The sequence below is a fragment of the Oncorhynchus masou genome, chromosome 27 (assembly GCF_036934945.1).
Source record: "Oncorhynchus masou masou isolate Uvic2021 chromosome 27, UVic_Omas_1.1, whole genome shotgun sequence".
Taxonomy (NCBI): Eukaryota; Metazoa; Chordata; class Actinopteri; order Salmoniformes; family Salmonidae; genus Oncorhynchus; species Oncorhynchus masou.
In genome coordinates, this window is record NC_088238.1 from 50,817,973 (window position 1) to 50,840,817 (window position 22,845).

General features: G+C 44.4%; 1 protein-coding gene across 1 annotated transcript in view; it reads right to left on the minus strand.

Moving 5' to 3' along the window:
- LOC135516357 (DENN domain-containing protein 4C-like) overlaps positions 1 to 22,845 on the minus strand; it is a 51,386-nt gene that overhangs the window by 16,883 nt on the left and 11,658 nt on the right. The window contains exons 2-16 of the mRNA XM_064940615.1: positions 12,987 to 13,297; positions 11,354 to 11,606; positions 10,733 to 10,802; positions 9,264 to 9,433; positions 8,477 to 8,718; positions 8,187 to 8,253; positions 8,048 to 8,106; positions 6,772 to 6,916; positions 6,368 to 6,543; positions 6,086 to 6,186; positions 5,656 to 5,874; positions 2,163 to 2,308; positions 1,435 to 1,473; positions 708 to 841; positions 415 to 547 (exon numbers count right to left, since the gene is read on the minus strand). Coding sequence (XP_064796687.1) covers positions 415 to 547; positions 708 to 841; positions 1,435 to 1,473; positions 2,163 to 2,308; positions 5,656 to 5,874; positions 6,086 to 6,186; positions 6,368 to 6,543; positions 6,772 to 6,916; positions 8,048 to 8,106; positions 8,187 to 8,253; positions 8,477 to 8,718; positions 9,264 to 9,433; positions 10,733 to 10,802; positions 11,354 to 11,606; positions 12,987 to 13,285 — 2,253 coding nt within the window. The 5' untranslated portion in view covers positions 13,286 to 13,297. The remainder of the gene's footprint in view (positions 1 to 414; positions 548 to 707; positions 842 to 1,434; positions 1,474 to 2,162; positions 2,309 to 5,655; positions 5,875 to 6,085; positions 6,187 to 6,367; positions 6,544 to 6,771; positions 6,917 to 8,047; positions 8,107 to 8,186; positions 8,254 to 8,476; positions 8,719 to 9,263; positions 9,434 to 10,732; positions 10,803 to 11,353; positions 11,607 to 12,986; positions 13,298 to 22,845) is intronic.

Consider the following 22,845-nt stretch of genomic DNA (forward strand, 5'->3'; position numbering starts at 1 on the left):
ATACACTCACCACGTACGCTCTGCTTCGGTTTTACCCATCCTGTTGCCTAGTAACTTTACCCCTAACTATATGTACATACCTATCTCAATTTCCTCATACCACTGCACATCGACACGATACTGGTACGTCCTGTATGTAGCCATGTTATTTTCACTCTTTATTGTTATTCACTGTGTATGTATTCCTCATGTTTCTATTTTATCTTTAACTCTACATTGTTGGTAAAGGACCCGTAAGTAAGCATTTCACGGTCAGTCTACACCTGTTGTTTTTCAAAGCGAATAAAACGTTAAAACGTACTATACCAGAATTAGCCCGTTACACCTGATCCTCCGGTTGACCGCTTATGTTATTGTACACATCATTGCATCTATCCCATGGTCCTGCCACTGTGCATGTGCGCGCGCGTGTACCTGCTTGGTCCTCTTGGCCAGCAGTGCAGGGCTGCTGGACAGGCTGGCCCCTGGTGTACTGCTCCTCAGCGCTGGTATCACCTCTTTGGGACGGTCAAACAGGTCCATACGCAACCGAGGGAAACTCTTATAACTAACAGAGCGAGAAAGGAAAAAAAAAAAACACCAGAGGTATGAGAGTGAAACTAATGCAGACTGAGCCAGACGTCCACTGTAAAACACTACCGGTCTTACTGGTGTTATTGCGCTGTCAATGTGTTGGTGTTGCAGCATTGTACTGGGGGGTAGCTCACCTGTAGCGGGTAGGGGGATCAGATTCGTCCTCAGTGGTGGGAGGTTCTGGGGGCATGACGAAGACTGTATGCTCACTCCTCTGTGATTCGTCTAGTTCCATGAGCTTAGTGTCCTCCGAGGACTCACCCTCCACCTATGGAAAGGAAAACATGTTCTCAGTGTCAGCGCACATGGCCATATATACACACAGACAAGCCTCCAGAGTGGCGCAGTGGTCTAAGGCACTGGATCGCAGTGCTAGCTGTGCCACTAGAGATTCTGGGTTCGAGTCCAGGCTCTATCTCTACCCAGCATCGTCCGGGTTAGGGGAGGGTTTGGCCGGCAGGGATGTCCTTGTCCCATCGCGCACTAGCGACTCCTGTGGCGGGCTGGGCGCAGTGTATGCTGACATGGTCGCCAGGTGTACGGTGTTTCCTCCGACACATTGGTGTGGCTGGCTTCCGGGTTAAGTGGGCATTGTGTCAAGAAGCAGTGCGGCTTGATTGGGTTGTGTTTCGGAGGATGCATGGCTCTCGACTCTCGAGTCCATATGGGAGTTGCAGTGATGAGACAAATTGGATACAAAGAAATTGAGGAGAAAAATGGGTAAAAATTAAATAGAAAACAATCTATAAATAAAAACACAGACAAATCAAAATCACTAAAACCATTCTTCTAATGCATAAAAATGAGACTCTAGTTGGAAAAGGAGATGTGTTAAAACTTGATTAGGGTCCGAGGGATTACCTTAGTGCCTTTGTCGTTGCCTTTATCAGAGGGAAATAGCTGCAGGGGGAAAAAAGTAAAAGAACAGATTAAATCAGAGGAAAATTAGCCTTCCTCCGTCAGTCTCCCCTGGAGGAATGTTACGACTGAGTCACCAATAAAACACATTTTAAAGCGCCACAGAAATCGGGTTCGAAAATTGACATTGCTCTTGGGCCACGTTCTTGTCTAGCAGGGTTTGGGGGGAAATTCCAATTAAAAAATCTAAAAGTGAAGTTTATTTTCAAAGATACATTTTCAATTAATTAATTGATGTTCAATTCACTTCCTGGCTTGATGGGTGTTATAATGGTATTGGCCAACCCAGCAGGCAAAGCATAAAAAATGACATCATTTCAAGCAGTTTTAGCTGCAGGGAACACTGTTGGAACTTAAAAATAATTCATTGAATTTACATTTACATTTCATTTACATTTAAGTCATTTAGCAGACGCTCTTATCCAGAGCGACTTACAAATTGGTGAATTCACCTTCTGACATCCAGTGGAACAGCCACTTTACAATAGTGCATCTAAATCATTAAGGGGGGGGGGGGGGTGAGAAGGATTACTTATCCTATCCTAGGTATTCCTTGAAGAGGTGGGGTTTCAGGTGTCTCCGGAAGGTGGTGATTGATTCACTTCCTGGATAGACGGAGTTGATATGAAACTGACCCCCCACACGGACTCCTGTTGCTTTATAATGCTCACCTTCTCAATGCAGTCGTCGAAGAAGGCAAGGCCTGTATCCTTGTCGCTGACGAATGTGCACTCCTCGATGAAGCGTATAAAGATCTGAGTCTTGGTCAGCTGCGAATAGAACTTCTGGTGAGCTCGCTCCCTGCTCTTTAGGAAACCTGGGAGAGGACAGAGAGCCAGGTCAATGGGCCTACCCCATAGGAAACCCTCAGGAAATGCTACACAATTGTTATATAAACACAAACGATGTGTGGCCAGAGTCAAAATAAAATGGCAAAAGATATTTGCATTGTGTGAATTTTATAGTGGCCTTATTTTAAATTACAATGCTCCAGTAATAAAAACCAAATGTATATTCAGTGAATGGGTAGTGTGGGACTCGGGTCTTCAATAACTCATTGAGATGGTGAACTAACCTTTAAATCAAATGGGCAATAGAATATAATGGTATAAGTATATTTTCTTACGAATGCATTATGTAGTTGAAAGTATTTAACCCAGGATGAAGACAATATAGCCATTACAGCTTGTCATATAACCAAGATGTGTAGCTCTTTCCCCACTGGTTCTGCAGCCTCCATGGACCTAAATGAGGATGTGATTACTTTCCAAGAAGCCTACATCAGTGGGAAGTCTTTGCAGCCAATGCCACGGATGATTGATTTCAGACACGTTGAGCAATGACTGAGTAGGCCTGTGAAATGAAAGATATGCCTGTTATGAACACTTGGAGCAGCAGTCAGATACGCTGTCTGGTTCGCACAGCTCCTGGATGACATTAAAACAATGTAAAATGTACAGTACCAGTCAAAAGTTTGGACACAACTACTCATTCAAGGGTTTTTCTTTATTTTTACTATTTTCTACATTGTAGAATAAGTGAAGGCATCAACACTTTGAAATAACACATATGGAATCATGTAGTAACCAAAAACTAAATACATTTTATATTTGACATTCTTCAAACTAGCCACCCTTTGCCTTGATGACAGCTTTACACACTCTTGGCATTCTCTCAACCAGCTTCATGAGGAATGTTTATCCAACAGTCTTGAAGGAGTTCCCACATATGCTGAGCAGTTATTGGCTGCTTTTCCTACACTCTGCAGACCAACTCATCCCAAACCATCTCCATTGGGTTGTGGTCAGGTGATTGTGGAGGTCAGGTCATCTGATGCAGCACTCCATCACTCTCCTTCTTGGTCAAATAGCCCTTACAGTCTGGAGGTGTGTTTTGGGTCATTGTCCTGTTGAAAAACAAATTATAGTCCCACTAAGCGCAAACCAGGTGGGACAGCATAGCGCTGCAAAATGCTGTGGTAGTCATGCTGGTTAAGTGTGCCTTGAATTTTAAATAAATCACTGACAAAGTCACCAGCAAAGCACCCCCACACCTCCTCCTCCATGTTTCATGAGATCATCCGTTCACCTACTCTGCGGCTCACAAAGACACGGCGGTTGGAAACAAAAACCTCAAATTTGGTCCAAGCAGGTCTCTTCTTCTTATTGTGGTCCTTTAGTAGTGGTTTCTTCGCAGCAATTCCACCATGAAGGCCTGATTCAGTCTCCTCTGAACAGTCGATGTTGAGATGTGTCTGCTACTTGAACTCGGAAGCATTTATTTGGGCTACAATTTCTGAGGCTGGTAACTAATGAACTTATCCTTTGCAGCAGAGGTAACTCTGGATCTTCCTTTCCTGTGGCGGTCCTCATGAGAGCCAGTTTCATCATAGCGCTTGATGGTTTTTGTGACTGCACTTGAAGAAACTTTCAAAGTTCTCGAAATTTTCCGGATTGACTGACCTTCATGTCTTAAAGTAATGATGGACTGTCGTTTCTCATTGCTTATTTTAGCTGTAAAAATAAAGAAAAACCTTGTAATGAATAGGTGTCCAAATATTTGACTGGTACTGTACATTGCGCAATAATAATACTTTGAGAAATGTGTTAGAAGCAAAAAAATCTAAATGATAATTTTACAGTTTAAAAAAAATGTTTTTTTGGTGTTGTAGTATTTCTACACCACTTTTTCTTGTCTCATCGCTGGGGAGAGGCAAAGATCGAGTCATGCGTCCGCCGAAACATGAGCCACCAAGCCGCGCTTCTTAAAACCTCTTCGGGCTAGGGGGCAGTATTTTCACGTCCAGATGAAAAGCGTGCCCAAAGTAAACTGCCTGCTACTCAGGCCCAGAAGCTAGGATATGCATATAATTAGGTAGGTTTAGATAGAAAACACTAAAGTTTCTAAAACAGTTTGAATAATGTCTGTGAGTATAACAGAACTGATATGGCAGGTGAAAACCTGAGAAAAATCCATCCAGGAAAAAAAGAATTGAGTTCACGCTCTTTTCAATGGGTTTTCTATGGGGATCTACAATTCTGGGACACTTGCTTGCGGTTCATATTGCTTCCACTGGATGTCAGCAGTCTTTAGAAATTGGTTGATGTTTTTCCTTTGTGTAATGAAGAAGTAGGGCAGTTCAGAACGAGGGTTGAGTGAAGTGTACTGTTTGTTAGAGGCGCGTGACCTGAAAGCACACTCCACTTTGTTTTTATCCGCTATTGAACGCAGTTTATCCCGTCTTAAATTTGATTGATTATTTACGTTGAAAAAAATACCTAAAGTTGCATTAGGAAAGTTGTTTGAAATGTTTGAAAGTTTACAGGTAACTTATTAGATATTTTCTAGTCATGTTGCGCGAGTTGGAACCAATGTTTTTCTGGATCAAACGCGCCAAATAAATGGACATTTTGGAGATATAACGATGGAATTAATCAAACAAAAAGGACCATTTGTGATGTTTATGGGACATATTGGAGTGCCAACAAAAGAAGATCTTCAAAGGCATGAATTATATCATTATTTCTGCATTTTGTGTCGCGCTTGAGTTGAAATATGAATGTCATGTGTTTGTTTGGTGGGGTGCTATCCTCAGATAATCACATGTTTTGCTTTCGCCGTAAAGGCTTTTTGAAATCTGACACGTTGGCTGGATTAACAACAAGTGTAGCTTTAATTTGGTGTATTGCAAGTGTGATTTCACGAAAGTTTAATATTTATAGCAATTTAATTTGAATTTGGCGCTCTGCCATTTCACCGGATGTTGTCGAGGGGTTCTACTAGCGGAACGTCTAGCCGTAAGAACCGCTTGCTTAACCCGGAAGCCAGCCACATCATTATGTCGGAGGAAACATTGTTCAACTGACGACTGGATTCAGCTTGCAGGCGCCTGGCCTGCCACAAGGAGTCGCATGAGCCAAGTAAAAGTATTTTCTTAACTGTCCATTTGCACATTTTACGGCCGTTTTGTGTATTCTCTCGGGACAGACAATACAGCGTGTGCGCAAGATTTTGTTCTGGGTACCGTGATGTTGTGGGCAAATAAATGAATGAAGGACTGAAAACAATCTATTCCCCATTGTTACAGTGTAGTTCGTTTAGTGAGTCAGAGGGGACTTGGGTGATGGGTTTGAGATAAGAGTGGTGAAACACACCCACACTAACCCTGTAGGTCATATAGTGAGTCTGCAGAGGTGGCCTTCTCGGAGGGGGCCTGGGTGATGGGTTTGAGATAGGAACGGTAGCCCTTCAGGATGTGGGCCATGAAGCGCAGCAGGGCCTCTTGGATCTCCATCTCCAGGGAGGTCATCTTCTTGTGCCATGTGAAGTCCGCCTCGATGGGGGTCATCTCCACCGCCAAGCCCTCCTGGGCTGTCCGACGCACTGGAAAACAGCCACCAGATAGGGATAATTACATTTCACATACTGAAGGACTAGGGATAGTAGGCTAAACATGCTATTAACTTATATCCTTTTCACCAATCACACTATGCTGTATCAGATATTTTACAGCACGGTTCCATGTCTCAGGCATGAAGCAGTTTCTATGAGACTCGAGAATAAAGTTGAGCTAGAATTATGTGACTGTTTGTACCGATGCCCAGCTGGTGTTGCAGGTTGGTCAGGGAGTTAAACAGACTCTTGCAGGGCTTCTTTGGGAGGTTCTTCCAGTTGCTGTGTTTCTTCTCATCAGACCTGCAGAGATGGTTCAGAATGTTAGTAAGGCGTAATTGGAATGTGCTCATATTGGTGTAAATGATAAAATACCTCATATGCGATATACGGACTGAAAAACGGCTTCTGGGGCATCGTCAACAGTGAGGATAAGTGTGTTAACAGATGGGGGGAATGCTTCTTTAAAGTGTCTGGATCTTACAGGTAGATAGTGTTGGTGTCCAGGTCCACACAGACCACGTCCGGAGGAGGGTCATAGAGGTCAAAGTAGCGGGAGTCCACGCCCACAATGAAGGGACAGGGTGCGTTGAGGACCCCCGCCAGGGAGAGCGGGCAGAGGGGGATGTACGGGCACTGCCACTGGAATGGAAAAATCATCTAGATAGCAGGACACAGACAGAGAGAAAAGCAAACTTCTTTTTCACATTTTGATAAACTTTTTCACATTTTAACCTAACGTCATTCCTACACGGTCCACATAATGTATACAAGCGGTAACTGGATAAAAAAAAAAACACCAACCAACCCATCCATTTTATTTATATAGTTCATTTTAAAAACACTTGTCAAAATTAAAACCGAGTGACCATATCCTTTATCACTCACCGCCACCACAGCCTCTGCTACCCCGGTGAGTACAGCGGGTCTCAAGGAGTGCAGCAGGATCTTACTCTCCAGCAGGACAAAGTGCAACAGCGTGGCACAGTTCTCTGAGCCCAGGTTAATCAGCAGTGTACTGTAGTCTGCACCACTGAGGAGAGAGAGGAGGGTCGAGAGGGAAAGGAGAGTTGGGAAGAGAGGAGCACAGAGGTATTGGGGAAAGGATTCAAACGAGACTCAGGGATACAATGGGTCATGAACGGTTGGTTGGATTGGTACATGTGCAGCAAAGAAGGTGTGTGGGTAAATCAGAAAGGGGTGAAGGTAAACTGGATTGAGACAAAAAAATCAGATTACAAAACCTGTTTTTATTTTTTTTTAAACCTTTTAAGGGAAAAAATACTTTATTTTATTTTCAGAGAGTAATAGGTTCAAACTTTGCAAAGCAGCAAACGCTTGTAAATCTGTCCCAAAGGCACTAGCCAGCAAGTCTTCCAGTCCCAAAAGGAATGAGCTCACTAGCTGACCATCTACTGAAGAGTTTGTGGTCATAGACACATCTTTGTGAAAATGAAAAGAACTGAAAGACCGGCACGCTGAATATGCTCCCAATTTACCACCTTTATTGACAACGTTTTGAATCAACACAGATCTTCAGGTCAAAGAAAATCCATGTTGGATCGAAACGTTGTCAATGAAGGTGGTCAACTGGGAGCATATTCAGTATGCAGGCCTTTCTGTTCTTCTCACTAGCTGAGCAACAACATATTCTACTCTGAAATGAAAAGTAGAGAGGAAAAAGCCTGATGGAAGACATGAGGTTTCTTGGTGGAATGCAATAGCAGCACAACAGTTTATTTCATCTGTACAGGGGCTGTGTTTCTGCACTAAATAATGACGGAACTGTCCACAATGTGACAGACAGGCAGTGCTGTTTCTGGGACAGTCCTAGTGCCTGTTTTCCAGTGGTAGTTTCAAAGCGTGAATATTTGACCTGGGGAAACTGTCAGTAATTCATGCGTTTTGCATTACAGAGACAGTTTGGAGTGTGCTTGGTGGATGATTGCCTTTTCTAACCCCGGTATTTCCTCTGGAAAAACTGTAGTTGATGCTCTACCATGACAACGGAAACGACCGTGCCCTTTCTCTCGTTCTGCAACTGAAGTTTTTCCTTAGGACCTAGATTATACTGTCTCTAAACCAGTTGTCGAACGGACGTACCCTCTGAAATCAAGCCATTGAAAAAAAATAAAAAATGTTGATAGCCTAGAAAAGGTCTTACCTGAGAGGCATAGGAGTACACACAGGCTGTGCGAGCATCAAGGTGTCGTGTGCAGAGAGCTGAAAGAGAATACAACGCTGTCACAACAGCGACACCAACATAAACTGCATTCGCCAGCACAGAAATAACGACATCTCACCTGGACCAAGATTCTGGGCCTCTGAGGTGAGGGGAAGGACACGTTGTGCATGAAATGGGAGATGTGCCTGGCAAAGAAACACACGCAAGCAAAATAATAGCATTAGCTTCAAACACCCACCTCCTCCTCTCCAGACCCGGGTCAAATACATGCGTCAAACACTTTCATCTTGAGCTGCGTCTGATTTCGTTTTCCTGGTACAATGAAGCAACGGAATAGTCCCAAAAGTGAAAACCCCAAGCTAAATCCAACTCAAATCCCCAACCATTGACAAATGACGGCATCCTTACTTTTCGATGGGCAGCGGGTGGGGGCCCGAGACGGACAGCTTGTAGAGGAACATGAGGAATTTGCGGAACGACTCGAAGAAGGGCCAGCGGGAAAGGAGGCAGATGCACTTGTTGGTGTTGACTGTCCGGTTGGGGATCATCTTCTTCTCCACGGTGGTGAGCAGGCCCAGCTGCACCTTCTGCTTCTCACTGAGGAGATCTATGGGGTAGGCCTCGTAGAACTGGATGGCAGCACCGTACACCTGGCACAGAGCAAATTAGATTAAAGATATATTGATAAGAATTTTAGGGACTTTAGCGAACACCATTCACACATTTTTATGATAGGGAGAGTAACATTTACGCACCCGTTACTAAATTGCGAAATGCAACAATTATATAGCAAAGTACATTTTGAAAAGCAAATTCCCTACTCCCTCTAGTTCAGGGAAATGCAACGTGGTTTGTGACATAACTTGTGATGAGATTGTAGTTTGCTCAAGAGGCAGCTGACATTCAGGTGCCTTGATACACACAACCTGAGGGGAAAAGTAATAATTCTCCCCAATCCCAATGTCACATGCAGCTCAGGAAGTGAGACTTGAATGTTGACTATGACAACTCTCACAGGGCTATTCAATTCCTGTCCTGGAGGACCAAAACATTTCCGGTTTTCATTCTCTCCTAATGAAAAACTAAACAAGTGTTTCAGCCCTGCAGGACATAAATTGAACAGCCCTGATCAATCCATTCACGAATCAGTGTAAATCCCTGTTCACTGATAATTCCATTGTTATAGTCCACCTACCTTTTCCCCAGAGGAGTTGGTTAACACAAAGGTGGAGAAGACAGGGAGAGGGTAGCGTGTGTTGGGGGTCCAGCATTCGATCTTAGCCCCCATGGGGAGGCAGAACAGGGGCACAGACTCCGACAGGGGGAAGGATTCATAGTCATCCTCTGGGTAGCGGAAGATGAGGCCTGGAGGAGAGAGAGCAATCAGTCTATCTTTTTTTTTATACTGCCAGTCACACACAAGACATGTAATAAACCTAGCTATGCAATATTGATCTAACTGGGGTACACACGATGTCAACAGATCCCACTACACAATCATAACAGAACATTGAAGGGACGAGAGGAGGTTGAAAGGACAGAACTTGGAATAAGATCAAACCCCTTTCACTTGTCATCCCTTCATTAACATCAGCCAGTGTGTTGAGATTTAGAACACATTATTTTCAAAAGAAATCAACACTTTGCTGACCAATGCCTTGTAGTAGAAAAACAAAGCAACTGAAGGAGTAGGCGGGGTAGGAAGCAGCGTGTGGTCTGGCAAACAAACGTCATCACCTCACAGGAAGAAGGCCTAGTGAAGATAAAGTGTGTGTGCATGTGGAGTCTCTGAACCGGGGCCCGTCTAAGCCAACACCCAGCTCTGACCTCAAAAAGTAGCAAGTTGGAGATGGGGACAAACTGCTGCATTTACAAGAAGGTGGATACATAGCGTGAATGAAACCCTCTGAACATTTTAAGGGGTAAATGTCTTCAGAAACATTACATTTCTACACATGCTTTTGTATAGTCCATAAGAACCTGTTTGGAGGTCATTTAAGTGAAAAACCCAAAAGCAAAAAGATAAACCATTTAACACTGGGTGACAGCAATGACGCACACCACTATTTTCCACCTTGAAATAAATTAGCACCAGAAATTTGCCAATGAGAGTCGCCGTGAACCCATCTAATGTGAGGCCAGTGCCCTTTTCTAAACTCCAGGTTGATGAATAGTGATTTCAACCTAGGACTTTGTCCCAAATGACACCCTATTCCCTACAGAGTACACTACTTTCGACCAGTGGCTATAGGAAATAGGGTGGCATTTGTAAAGCAAAACATCGAGATTCAAAAACGCCAACAACAGCCCCCAAAACAATCCTGCTAATTTCTAGCCATTTATTCCAGGAGTCATCAGGGAGAGTGTGGTTCAGTTTCCAGGTATTTGAGTGACAGATAGAGTTGTCATTTGCTAGTGCATTTAGTCTTATCGTCAGCACACAGAAAGCTCCTTTCAAATCAGATCAATCATAGGAGATCAACGTACAATTACTGTGAAGTCAACTCAGGCACGAAGTAAGTGGAAACATATGGTAAACAGCATTGAACAAAAGGCTAGAGAAAATAATAGCTATCCATCACTGAGCGCAGAAAAGAAAGACTGATGCGGAGAGATGGGTAGATTGAGAGTAACAATAAAGAGCCAATAGCGTGTGAGACTCACCGGCTTTGTAATTAATGGAGTTGGACACCGACACTGATTTCTTGTAGCACAGGAAAACACTAGAGCCCCACTGGAGGAGGAAAAACAAGACCGTGTGACTTTGGGCTCAAAACAACATTTTCAAAGATTCATTTCGACAGAATGTTCTCAGCGAGGTTGAGTGGCTTGGCCTGAATTTCATATCACGGTATATTCCAGCTCCATACGGTACATTCCACACCCATTGATTCCAAAGCTCTATCTTTCTGGCCCAGGCGAAGACGCTTCTAGGGGTCGAAATGTTGTAAACCAACCGAAAAGGTTTGTGTTAGAGCAATTGAGTGTGTGGGCATGGTTAAGAAAGTAGCCGTGTCCAAACCAGAACTCCCCATAGGGCAGGAGCCCATCTCCTGTTTCTGTAGCGTGAGGGAGCTTGATGTACAAGTCCACCCCTGGACAGGGCTCTAGTCCATCTCCTAATGCGGAGTGCCAAGCAAAGGCATCGGGTGCCATTTTTAGAGTCTTTGATATGACTCGATGAGGGATGGAAGCACCAACCTTCTAATCACAGGAGGGAAACTCTAATCACAAGGCCACTGAGTTGGTCATGAGCCTACTTCATTACCAGTGGCCTCAACTCACCATGCCACAGTTGAGGTTCTTGTCCACCTTGCAGAAGGTGTGTGGCGGCGTCTCGCCCTTGCTGGTGACGATGACGCAGATGTCGGTAACGGACAGGGAGTTCTGGGGCTGGACGGGTGGCGCGCGGCGTAAGGTGATGAAGATGCGCTGCGAGGTGGCAGAGCTGTTGTTGACGTTGGCACAGCGGCCATACGGCGTGGCCTGGATTACCTCACAGCCCTGGATGAGACGCTCCTTACCTTCATATAACACCCTGAGATACAGAGAGCGGGGGGAAACAGACAGACAGAGGGGGGGGAGGGGAGACAGAGGGGGGGAGAGAGATAATATTAGTGTATAATATGTGCACATTCACTCACATCACACATGAATACATACAAACAACAAACACATTCACAAACTAGACAGAATAATTCTACAGATGAAGTGAATTGGAGGAGCAATTACCTTTACAGAGTCTTTCACAAACTGGTAAGAATGAAAGGGAAACAGAAAGACCCAGTACCACCATGGACAAAAGAAAATAAGCCTAGGTATGGCCAGCGCCTCCAACTACAGGACACCACTGGAGTGAATTTTCAAAATGTTGTCCAACATATCCCATAGTAGGTAAAAACTGAGAAAGAGAGAAGGAAAGAGTGTCACAGACTAATGCCTTCGCCCACGCGGCTACCCTCTGACCTGCATTCAAAAGTCCTGAGCGTCAATGTGTGAGGAAGCCGAGACTGGCAGATAGAGTGTTGGGGAATGGCAATGACTCCTTCCTACACATAATCAGTCCTCACGCAGACCTGGCCTCTTGTTCACTCTGCAGAACGTGTCTGACCTACTGTAGTAGGCAGTCTACCACAGAACACAAATGTTTCACTGAGCCATCTCTGGAGTTTAACCCCAATAGATAGCGCACATTCTACTTCAGAAAACATACAAATTGTAAATACACGGGTCTTTTGAAGTTTATTCAACCTTGCAACACCAAAATAGGTTTTGGAGTCTCGGTGAGTTAGCATGGTGCAAAGTTTAAACTTCAGTGTTGTCACATTTCAAGTAGGGCCAATGGGGGTTATTGCTACACACCTTCTCTGGCCACAGAACGTTACATGGCCACTGGAAACAAAACAGAACTGAAGTGAAGGCAAAACGCAACAAAGAGTAGATATTTTCCACTGGTGGGGGAATATCTGTGGTTTCTAGACACTAATTAAATAGTGGGTGACATCACTCTTCTAAAATGCCACATTATTGGGTGCTGTTATTTCCCTAATAGACAAACAAGGAAAAGTGCCTGAAAATGAAATGATTTACTTCACAAATTGGGATGCATTCAATAAATCTAGCATATAACCCATTAAACCCATAAGCACAAAAGTCCACAAAAGCGCAAAAATACACGAGAAGCAATGTTTCACGACCATTTTCTCTCTTATCAGTGGAAATTGATTAAACTAGATGTACTTTATTAGAAATGACTACTCCGGTAATTGGTCTCATTAGGACGAGTAAGGGACTTAGAGGTTATGGCTTTCCTGTTTTAGAGTTAACCCTAATGATACCATTGTGTAACACTTTAACTAGTGTAGTGCTCACACACTTTGAATAGCTCATTTGGGTTCACAGAAGAGCACACACACACCCGATGTCAATGAGCGGGGGCTTGTCGTGGCCCCTCTTGTAGCAGAGAAATATCTCGGGGCTCTTAAGGCTGCCATGGTTGAGGTTGGCCTGCTGCGCGCTGTAGGTGCTCTCGATGCAGGTGAAGCCCTCTGGCACCGTCTCGCCCGCTGACTTGTTGATGACGGCCAGGTCAGTGATGGGCGCCTTGGGCCCGCTGGACTTGGTCTCCGACAGGTCCTGCTCCAGTGGCGTGGACTTGTCCGTCAGCCCGGCCACCACAAAGTAGTCGGTCACACGGTGACCCTTGTCCTCGATCATGACTGGGCGTGCCTGAGGAGAGAGAAGAGCAAAAGGTGAGGATAGAGGTCAGAGAATGTAGCCTAGGTCTTAGGGTGCCATTTGTGATGCAGCCTATGCGCACTATGTAGGGAATATTTATATTTATTTAACTTGGCAGGTCAGTTAAGAACAAATTCTTATTTACAATGACGGCCTACACCGGGCCAATTGTGCGCCGCCCTATGGGACTCCCAATCACGGCCGGTTGTGATAAAGCCTGCAATCGAACCAGGGTGTCTGTGGTGATGCGTCAAGCACTGAGATGCAGTGCCTTAGGCCACTCGGGAGCCCAATAGGTTGCCATTAGGATGTTAAAAGTATAAAGGGAATAGGTTCACTTTTAGGACACAGCCTTAGTCTATAGATGGTACTGAGGAAGTCACATGGGAGCGATCGCCTACTTATACCTCACTTTCACCATGGGACAGTCCTATACATTCTAACAGCATATGTAGAATCCCCAATATGATTGTATATGTCTAACAGTAAGTGAGTGTCTGAACAGCATCCCACCATAAATTACCTAAAGTACTTAAGGAATGACTGGACTTGTTCACTTCCTGGTCGCAGACTAAGGGGCATGGAGAGAGTTAGGAGCTTCGTGACTTGGGAGAGGCAGAAGAGAGCAGCAGAGCAGTGTGGAATCCACTGTGAGCATAAATCAAGACGAAACAAGTCTTAAAAAACCGCTCTGTGAAAACTAAAGAATTGGAGTCTTGTTATTCTTTTCACATGGGATATAAAACGTTTCCATCCGGAGAATAAGGACCACTATGCTAAAGCTCAGAGATGATTGAACAGATGTTCCTGCTGTAGAAGACGTAACATGACTCACCAATTAGCAGTAATAAGCACCATGGCAAATATTTAGTAATTAGCATATGTAATTAGTGATGTGCAATTTATTCCTTGTGTTACTATTTTTCACTCTGCATCGATGGGAAGCAGTTTACACCTGTTATTTACAACACAAGTTTGACTCAGAGGGGGTGGCAACTATCATAGCTGCTCTCTCTTTGTGGGTATAAAAAACAATTACTTTTATAATAGTCTACATGGTACTCAAATCCCTCAACATATCGCTGAACAAGCCATTGGCTGGGCACGATAAACACAAGCATAAATACTGTCAACGGTACAGCCTCAAATAACTCGGCAGCATAAGTCCAGATCATCTTGCATAATGTGACATGTGAGAGTGTGGGGATCCCATTGAATACGGACTGCTTCATACACTTTGAAGCAATTGGAGGAGTTCTCTGTGGTGCAAATAGGGATTATTCAGACGTCCAAGAAAAACACTGGGCTTTGGAAGGAGAATATAGCATAAAGAAGCAACACGGCCGTCTAAGAAGAAAGAAAAGCCAAGAAAGCAGTGGAGACCCACACAGGAAGAGACATTTTCCAGTGGTGAGTCAGGAGTCAGCTGCAGCATGGGGCAGGAGCAAGAACGAAGAAAGGAGCAACGTGGCTCCTCTGAACTGAAAGAGCACACGGCTCTGGACTTAATTTAGCCGGCTTCATAATAGTGTTTAAATCAACTCCGTCTCAGAATTTCAGCACGGCACCATGACCTTGTTCTTGCCAGGTCAGACGTTATCCAGTGCGTCACGTGTAGCAACATGAGCAGCAGAGGAAGAAAGAGTTTCAATCTCCACACAGGCGGTTGGGGAGGGAAGCATAGCAGGGTTTCTTTATTCACCAGCAGCAAAGTCAAAATGGGAGTTTCAGGATATCCCTCTGGATTTAGCAGCCTTTAATTATCTCACTAAAAAGGTGTAGGGATAAACAGAACTGCTACCAACTCAACGAAGAGCAATATTTTAGATCAGGAGGTACACAGCTCAGCTCTGTATAAAGAATCTCAAAGTAGGAGTGCTGAACTAGGATCAGATTCCCCTGTCATATGTAATTTTACGAGTTATCATCAAAAAAAGGCCAAACTGATCTTAAATCAGCACTCTTACTGTAAGACACTTGATACAGTCGCAGTATGCTAATCAAAGACTGGTTTCTCAGCACGACTCAAGAGTGAGTGGTGCATCCCTGTTGGATTTCACCCTCAAAGCATTACATCATGGTCAAGAGCCAGACAATACAGTTTCATGTTTTGTGAAAGATCGAGGGCTTCCACAAACAAGGCAGGCAAAAAAAAAGCTTTGATTAATGAGAGAGGGGTGGCATCCCCTCTGATGGCGTTTGGTTGGAGAATACAATGGAAATGCTAAAAGTTCCCTGGAGCGTTACATGGTCAAATGGTGAGGGAAGGGGGACGGACGACATATGCACACAGTGGCTTCCTCTCTGGCTAGCTCAATGGAGAGAGTGAGTGGGACAGACAGGCACTCAGGCTCATAGGAGCACACAGATGCATCCCATAGAACGCTCTTACCCGTGGCCGTCTCCTTAGCTCTGGGGGGGGTGGAGAGAACCACAGCCAGCCAGCATTCCTTCCATACCATGAGGGTTTGTCATGTATACATGTCTCATGTGCCTACTTAGTGGTACTTTCCAAATCATGGGATAGAGACATATGCAGGGTACTGATCATGGCTGATATTGAATCTTGGCCAAAATATTGTGTGTGTGCAAATCAAAATGCATGCAAGTTTCTTTTCGCGTCGCGCATTAAACAAAGTTCTCATCCAAATGAATCCGAACATGCTTTCTCGTACCACAAATATGTTGTTTGTCCAACCCCTTCACCATTCAGATAGTGAGTTAGCTTGATTCAACAGAGCCCATAGTATGCTATGCAGTGCACTATAGCAGACAGAGATAAGGCACTGACGGTCCTACTTTCTGCAGAGATTTAAACCATCGTATCCATGGTTACACCTCACTGGTAACAGAGTCAAGAAATAGACTTTTGTTTTTTTAAATATATTGTTTACCATATAATAAAGCACACCATAAAATGTGTTCCAGCTAAACGCTCCGTTATGACACAGAGACCGTGTTTGTCTGTTGGTGGTTAGTGGACATGTGACTGGAAAACAACTTGTCTTGTTACTTTTTAAATGTGTATGCGTAGGCAGAGGGGTCTGGCTCTCTCAAAGTAGTGTCAGACATTTCACATCAAAACTCTGAAGACCACTAATTGGTCTTTTGACAAAGCACATCAGTGCTATTCACATCAGACCTGTTTCAGATCTGATTGGTCAAAAGACCAATTAGTGAAAAAAAAGATCAGAATTGGACTACCAAAGTAAACGCATTCACGAAAAAAAACAGCTGAATTTACAGGTTTTTGCACTATGGCAACATAACACATAACTTAGTGACTGATGTATTGTTTGTTTCAGAGCTAATCAATACTATACTGTGTTTCAATTAACACGGACTGAGCCATTTAAATACATCTTGCCATAACATCTAAGTTATAACATTGCATTACCCACAGCTTAACGAGGCTAGCCTGAATGGGCTTTTAAAGCAGCTTACCATGTGCCCTGTGACAATGAAAATATCAATATTGATGGACTAGGGACACACGGTCATGATAACTAGACCAGAAGCATACACCTATTTAGAGTAGCCTCTAGACTTGTTCATTCAAGCAGCTGTCACTCAAAGTGTGTTGTCACGTTTGTCTGAGTCTGACGCCTAAAGGGGTCTACACAAATAGAGCCGACAGAGGACCGTTTGCATCGCTCTACACGTAGTTGTATGTACATTTGTGCAGCTGAATTTTTTGGAACCTCTGTCAGCTCCGTTTGAGGACACTGTGTTGATCCCTTCGAGTGAACATAGGGGTGAGCGTTGAGAATTAAACTATGAATTGGCATTGAGCTAGGGTGGATGGGTGCTAGCCTTAGCACCATGCGTAGCTAGGCTATCCTGAGGTGCTAAGCTCATGTTAGCTGATGAGAGGTCAGGGGTCAGCAGCAGAGCCGACAGTGTTCATTCCTTGACCCAGAGGCCCTCATTCTTTAGCACTGTCCATGTGGTGCCAGTATGGAGGAACTTGATTTCAAAAAGCATCACTTAATGTAATAATTAGTAGTAGGTTAAGTAGTAGTAGTAGTAGTAGTAGTAGTAGTAGTAGTAGTAGTAATAGCAGCACTAGTAGTATAGTATTAGCAGCACTAGTAGTATAGTATTAAAAGCACTAGTAGTAGCAGTTGCAGTAGTAGTAGCAGGAGTACTAGCACTAGTAGCATCAGCACTAGTAGTAGCAGCAGCAGCTCTAGTAGTAGCAGTAGCATCAGCACTAGTAGTAGTAGTAGTAGTAGTAGCAGCAGCAGCATCAGTAGTAGCACTAGTAGTAGTAGCAGCAGTAGCCGTTGCAGTAGTACTAGTCATAGTAGTAACAGTAGTACTAGTAGCAGCACTAGTATTACTAGTCGTAGTAGTTGCAACAGCACTAGTCGTAGTAGTTGCAGCATCACTAGAAGCAGCAGCACTAGTAGCACTAGCAGCACTAGCAGCACTAGCAGCACTAGCAGCAGCAGCACTAGTAGCACTAGCAGCAGCAGCACTAGTAGCAGCAGCAGCACTAGTAGCAGCAGCAGCACTAGTAGCAGCAGCACTAGTACCACTAGTAGCAGCAGCACTAGTACCACTAGTAGCAGCAGCACTAGTAGCACTAGTAGCAGCAGCACTAGTAGCACTAGTAGCAGCAGCACTAGTAGCACTAGTAGCAGCAGCACTAGTAGCACTAGTAGCAGCAGCACCTAGTAGCACTAGTAGCAGCAGCACCTAGTAGCACTAGTAGCAGCAGCACTAGTAGCACTAGTAGCAGCAGCAGCACTAGTAGCACTAGTAGCACTAGTAGCACTAGTAGCACTAGTAGCACTAGTAGCACTAGTAGCACTAGCAGCACTAGCAGCACTAGCAGCACTAGCAGCACTAGCAGCACACTCACCCTCCGATCAAACAGGTCCCAGACGTGCTCAATGGGATTGGGATCTTCGCTGGCCATGGCAGAACACTGACATTACTGTCTTGCAGGAAATCATGCATAGAACGAGCAGTATGGCTGGTGGCATTGTCATGCTGGAGGGTCATGTCAGGATGAGCCTGCAGGGAGGGTACCACATGAGGGAGGAGAATGTCTTCCCTGTAACGCACAGCGTTGAGATTGCCTGTAATGATAACAAGCTCAGTCCGATGATGCTGTGACACAACGCCCCAGACCATGACGGACCCTCCACCTCCAAATCGATCCCCCACCAGAGCACAGGCCTTGGTGTAACGCTCATGCCTGCGACAATAACTGCGAATCCGACCATCACCCCTGGTGAGACAAAACCGCGACTCGTCAATGAAGAGAACTTTTGCCAGTCCTGTCTGGTCCAGCGACAGTGGGTTTGTGCCCATAGGCGACGTTGTTGCCAGTGATGTCTGGTGAGGACTTGACTTACAACAGGCCTACAAGCCCTATTCCCAGCCTCTCTCAGCCTATTGCAGACAGTCTGCACCGCTACTACTACTAGTAGAAGCCTAGCACCACTACTACTAGTAGAAGCCTAGCACCACTACTACTAGTAGAAGCCTAGCACTACCACTACTAGTAGAAGCCTAGCACTACCACTACTAGTAGAAGCCTAGCACTACCACTACTAGTAGAAGCCTCGCACTACTACTACTAGAAGCCTAGCACTACTACTACTACTACTACTACTACTACTACTACTACTACTACTACTACTACAAGCCTAGCACTACTACTAGAAGCCTAGCACCACTACTACTAGTAGAAGCCTAGCACCACTACTACTAGTAGAAGCCTAGCACTACTACTACTACTAGTAGTCGTAGTAGTAGCAGCACCAAGAGTAGCAGCAGCAGGTGTGTTTGTGTAAACCAGAAATGATTGACACTGATCACTGATCATTACGATTAGATAAGTAGCCTGTACTAGAGAGGTCTAATGAAATAAGTTGACTAATGACAGATTGTTAATGGAAGAATTGATGGCTCCAACCATAAAATTAGTTGTAGAATACAATTTTAAAAAAGGTGGGACAGCTTAATGTTAAAAACGTATCATTCCATTTATCATTATACCATCAATTAGTCCATTTATCGTGATATGGATTTGTCCATACAGCCCAGTTGTGGGGGTTAGGCCACTAAAATCCACTTACAGTCCACTAAAAAAAACATATTGCCACATATTTTCTGTTGAATAAAATTACCAACTCAAACGATTAGTTCACAATATCACTGGATTATTGAAGACGACTCATACACGGAGTATAAAACATTTATACTGTAGACAGTTAACATTAGACCACAAACATCCACTAACACAAAAAGAGCTCCTTGTTCTCTCGCCGTCAGTGTGGTGCCAGCAGGAGTCGTGAACAAACTCTTATCCCAGATCATCCTTTAAGGTGGTAGAAGTAGTAGTAGTGGGGGGTATGACTCATTCATGGCCATGCCAGCTTCCCGGCAGCGTGGGCACAGATGCCTGCTCCCTCACATAAACAAGCAACACAGGCACACAGACACACACTGTACTGCCTGTCCTGCCAACACCCCTTTATACCAAAGCAGTTAGTCCTTCATCAAATCTGTAAATCTGCACCTTGTCAGGCTCAGAACAAAATAAATCCCCCAAAACTACCTACAACCACAAAGTCGTGATGTAATTTGTGTCGGCCTAAGTAAACTAATGCACACAGCATCTCATATCAAACACGCCCTTCGCTGGAATTAAACAGAGGAAACATCACCCTTTATAATCACTGTCTGGTATGGACGACACTTCCTTTATCCCCCGGGATAAGAGGCATCATCACAGCTTCGTATTCAGAAAAGGGTCCTGACAAAGTGATTAGCTCCACCGCCGTTTCCCTGACAACGGCACTCTCAACCAACCCAATCGCTTGGAATTCTGCAGCACAATGGATTACCTGCTGAACACCTACACTTAGAAAAGTACCCCCAACACACACCACACCCACACATCCGGAGAGATGTGCTGCCTGCCTGCCAAAAACCTGATCCACCATGCCAAGAGCCTCCTTCTGACACATAGGGCCAGATCAAATTCCTCCAGTAGACAGAGGGAAAGAGGAAAGAGACAGTAAGAGACAGAAAGAGAGAGTTGAGAGAGAGGCCCGTCAGGTGTGTCATGCCACATGCCCCACAGAGCAGATGATGTGTTTCTCCTTGTGGGAAACAGTTACGCAGAACACACACACGATATGACTCACATATTGCACTAGTACAATAAGACAAGTAGGCGACCAGTACGTTGCAATAAACTTTAGTGAACAGAACAGATAAGCATTGTTCATCAGGAGGCACAACTGCAAAGTGTTGACAACTAGTCTTCCAATTTAGAGAAGAACAAGCAGAAGTTCTTCTCTTTGTGGGCAGACTGTGCAGGGTAGACAAACACTGGCGCTGCCATGGCAACGCTTCCCCAACAATGCCAGGCAGCCTCATGTTGTTATTCTATCTGGCCAGGGGTGAGTTGCCACAGGAAATCAATCTGGTGTGGGTCTTTCAGGTGGCACGCAGAGACTGTATCCCTACATGCACTCTGAGGTCTACAAACAGTTCAATTCAGATGTAGGCCTACAGTAAATAAAAGCGGGGAAGGGCTGTTTTAAAGTCCACTTTAAACATCCGGAAAGCAAATAAAGATAGCTTAGGCAGGGATTCAACTAAAAGCCTTTGAGGTTTATGGTGCTGTATGGTTCAGTTGGTGGAGCATGGCTGTAAAGCATCTTTCTACACCCGCATTAACATCTGCTAAATATGCGTAAGAGACCAATAAAATGTGATTTTTATTCTATTGGGAGTTCAATACCCGGCTTCCACCCATACATAAAATGTATACACACGACTACATGTCGCTTTGGATAAAAGTACCTAAATTAAAAATGAGCGTGCATGGACTCCATTCTCGTTCGGCCATCTTGTCTTGCGAGGACAGCGGCCTGTGTAGACTATGGGGAAACATGGAAGAGGCATCGGCCAATCAGACTGTGTGGCCAGAACTAACCGTTCAACAATCTGACACCAACATAAAATGAGTCAGCAATAAATGTGTTGAGACAAAACAGTGACTAAAGCAACCGCAGGCCTCAGGCTAATAAAACAAATTAATATACAACTACTATCAAGAAGAGGTTCATAATAAAGAATTGAACTGGTCTGTGAAATGTCCATTGTTCTTACTAGTCTTTCCTAATGTTGTAACATGAGCCCGAGTCACTAAAGGTTGTGAACATAAAAAAAGGCCCCTCCCTAACAAAAACCTGTTCCTGTGTACCTCTGGGGCAGAGCTGAACTACTCGGGCGTCACACTGTATTTGTTTGGCCTTTACTATAGGAGCGCTGTCTCCGCAATGCTGGCTGTGTGACTGAGCAACAGAGGGCCATATCAAGTGCCAACACTACTCAAACCACTCTTGTTTTCACATGTCGTATTCATTAGACACCAAAACAGAAGAAAACAGACAGGGGGAAAAAATGACAAAAACAGGGAGGGCCAACCTGGACTGCAAAACGCTTTGCTACGGTGTTCCCTAATGACTATGTCCCAAGAAAAGAAAAAACACATTCCGACATGGAGGCACGACCTGAACTTGTCCAATAAGAACGCACATTTTTTGTTTCAAAACATTTCCGTACATTGTGCTCTTTAGAACACAGCCCTGTTGTAAGCCATATGGCAGAAATTCCCTTAGTCTTTGGCCAACCAGGGGGCGTGCTGGCCAGTTCCTCACACCCAAATTTTATTTATATATATTTATACACACACCTTCATCGAGTCTCTAGATTCACAGGGAACGAGAGGCCAGGAAAAGGTCATGTTTTTTGGCTGTGGCGCTGGTCTCAACTTGAAAACCTGACAAAGCCTGCAGCGTTGGTCCAACGGCCCTCAGGCAGATGAGGTCTTTTCTAGGAACCCTCACAACACACAAAACGCACTAGGGTGGCACCCTTAACAGGACACGGTGTACCAACTGCCAAGTTTATGTCCAATTTGAACAGCACTCCAAATCTCTCCCTACTAGGGGATATGGCCAAAATATGTTTCTCATTTTTGGCAGAATGGCAGTACTTTACAGTATTTTATGTTTCTGAATAATCAAAGTTCTAATTACGTTGTATGAGTAGTAGAACTTAGAATGGCAACAAAGTCGTTAAATGGGCTTTCTCAGTGTTGGTGTTTTACTCAACCAAATTAGGACAAAACGGAGAATAAAGTAGTCAAATGCGCAGAACTTCACTTAATTTAGCACTGTATCAAAATAGTGTTAGATGTCAATTTGGGATGTAACGATACACGTGTCCTTACCGAACCGGTCGGTCCGCGCTCGGGGCCCGAATAAAATACAAATAGAAATATAAAAACATTAGGCCTATGGGCAACGCTGCGCTTCCTGACTGATGCCTTGACATGTTGCTTCAATATATCCACATATTTCCCTTCCGCATGATGCCATCTATTTTGTGAAGTGCACCAGTCCCTCCTGCAGCAAAGCACCCCCACAACATGATGCTGCCACCCCCGTGCTTCACAGTTGGGATGGTGTTCTTCAGCTTGCAAGCTTCCCCCCTTTTCCTTCAAA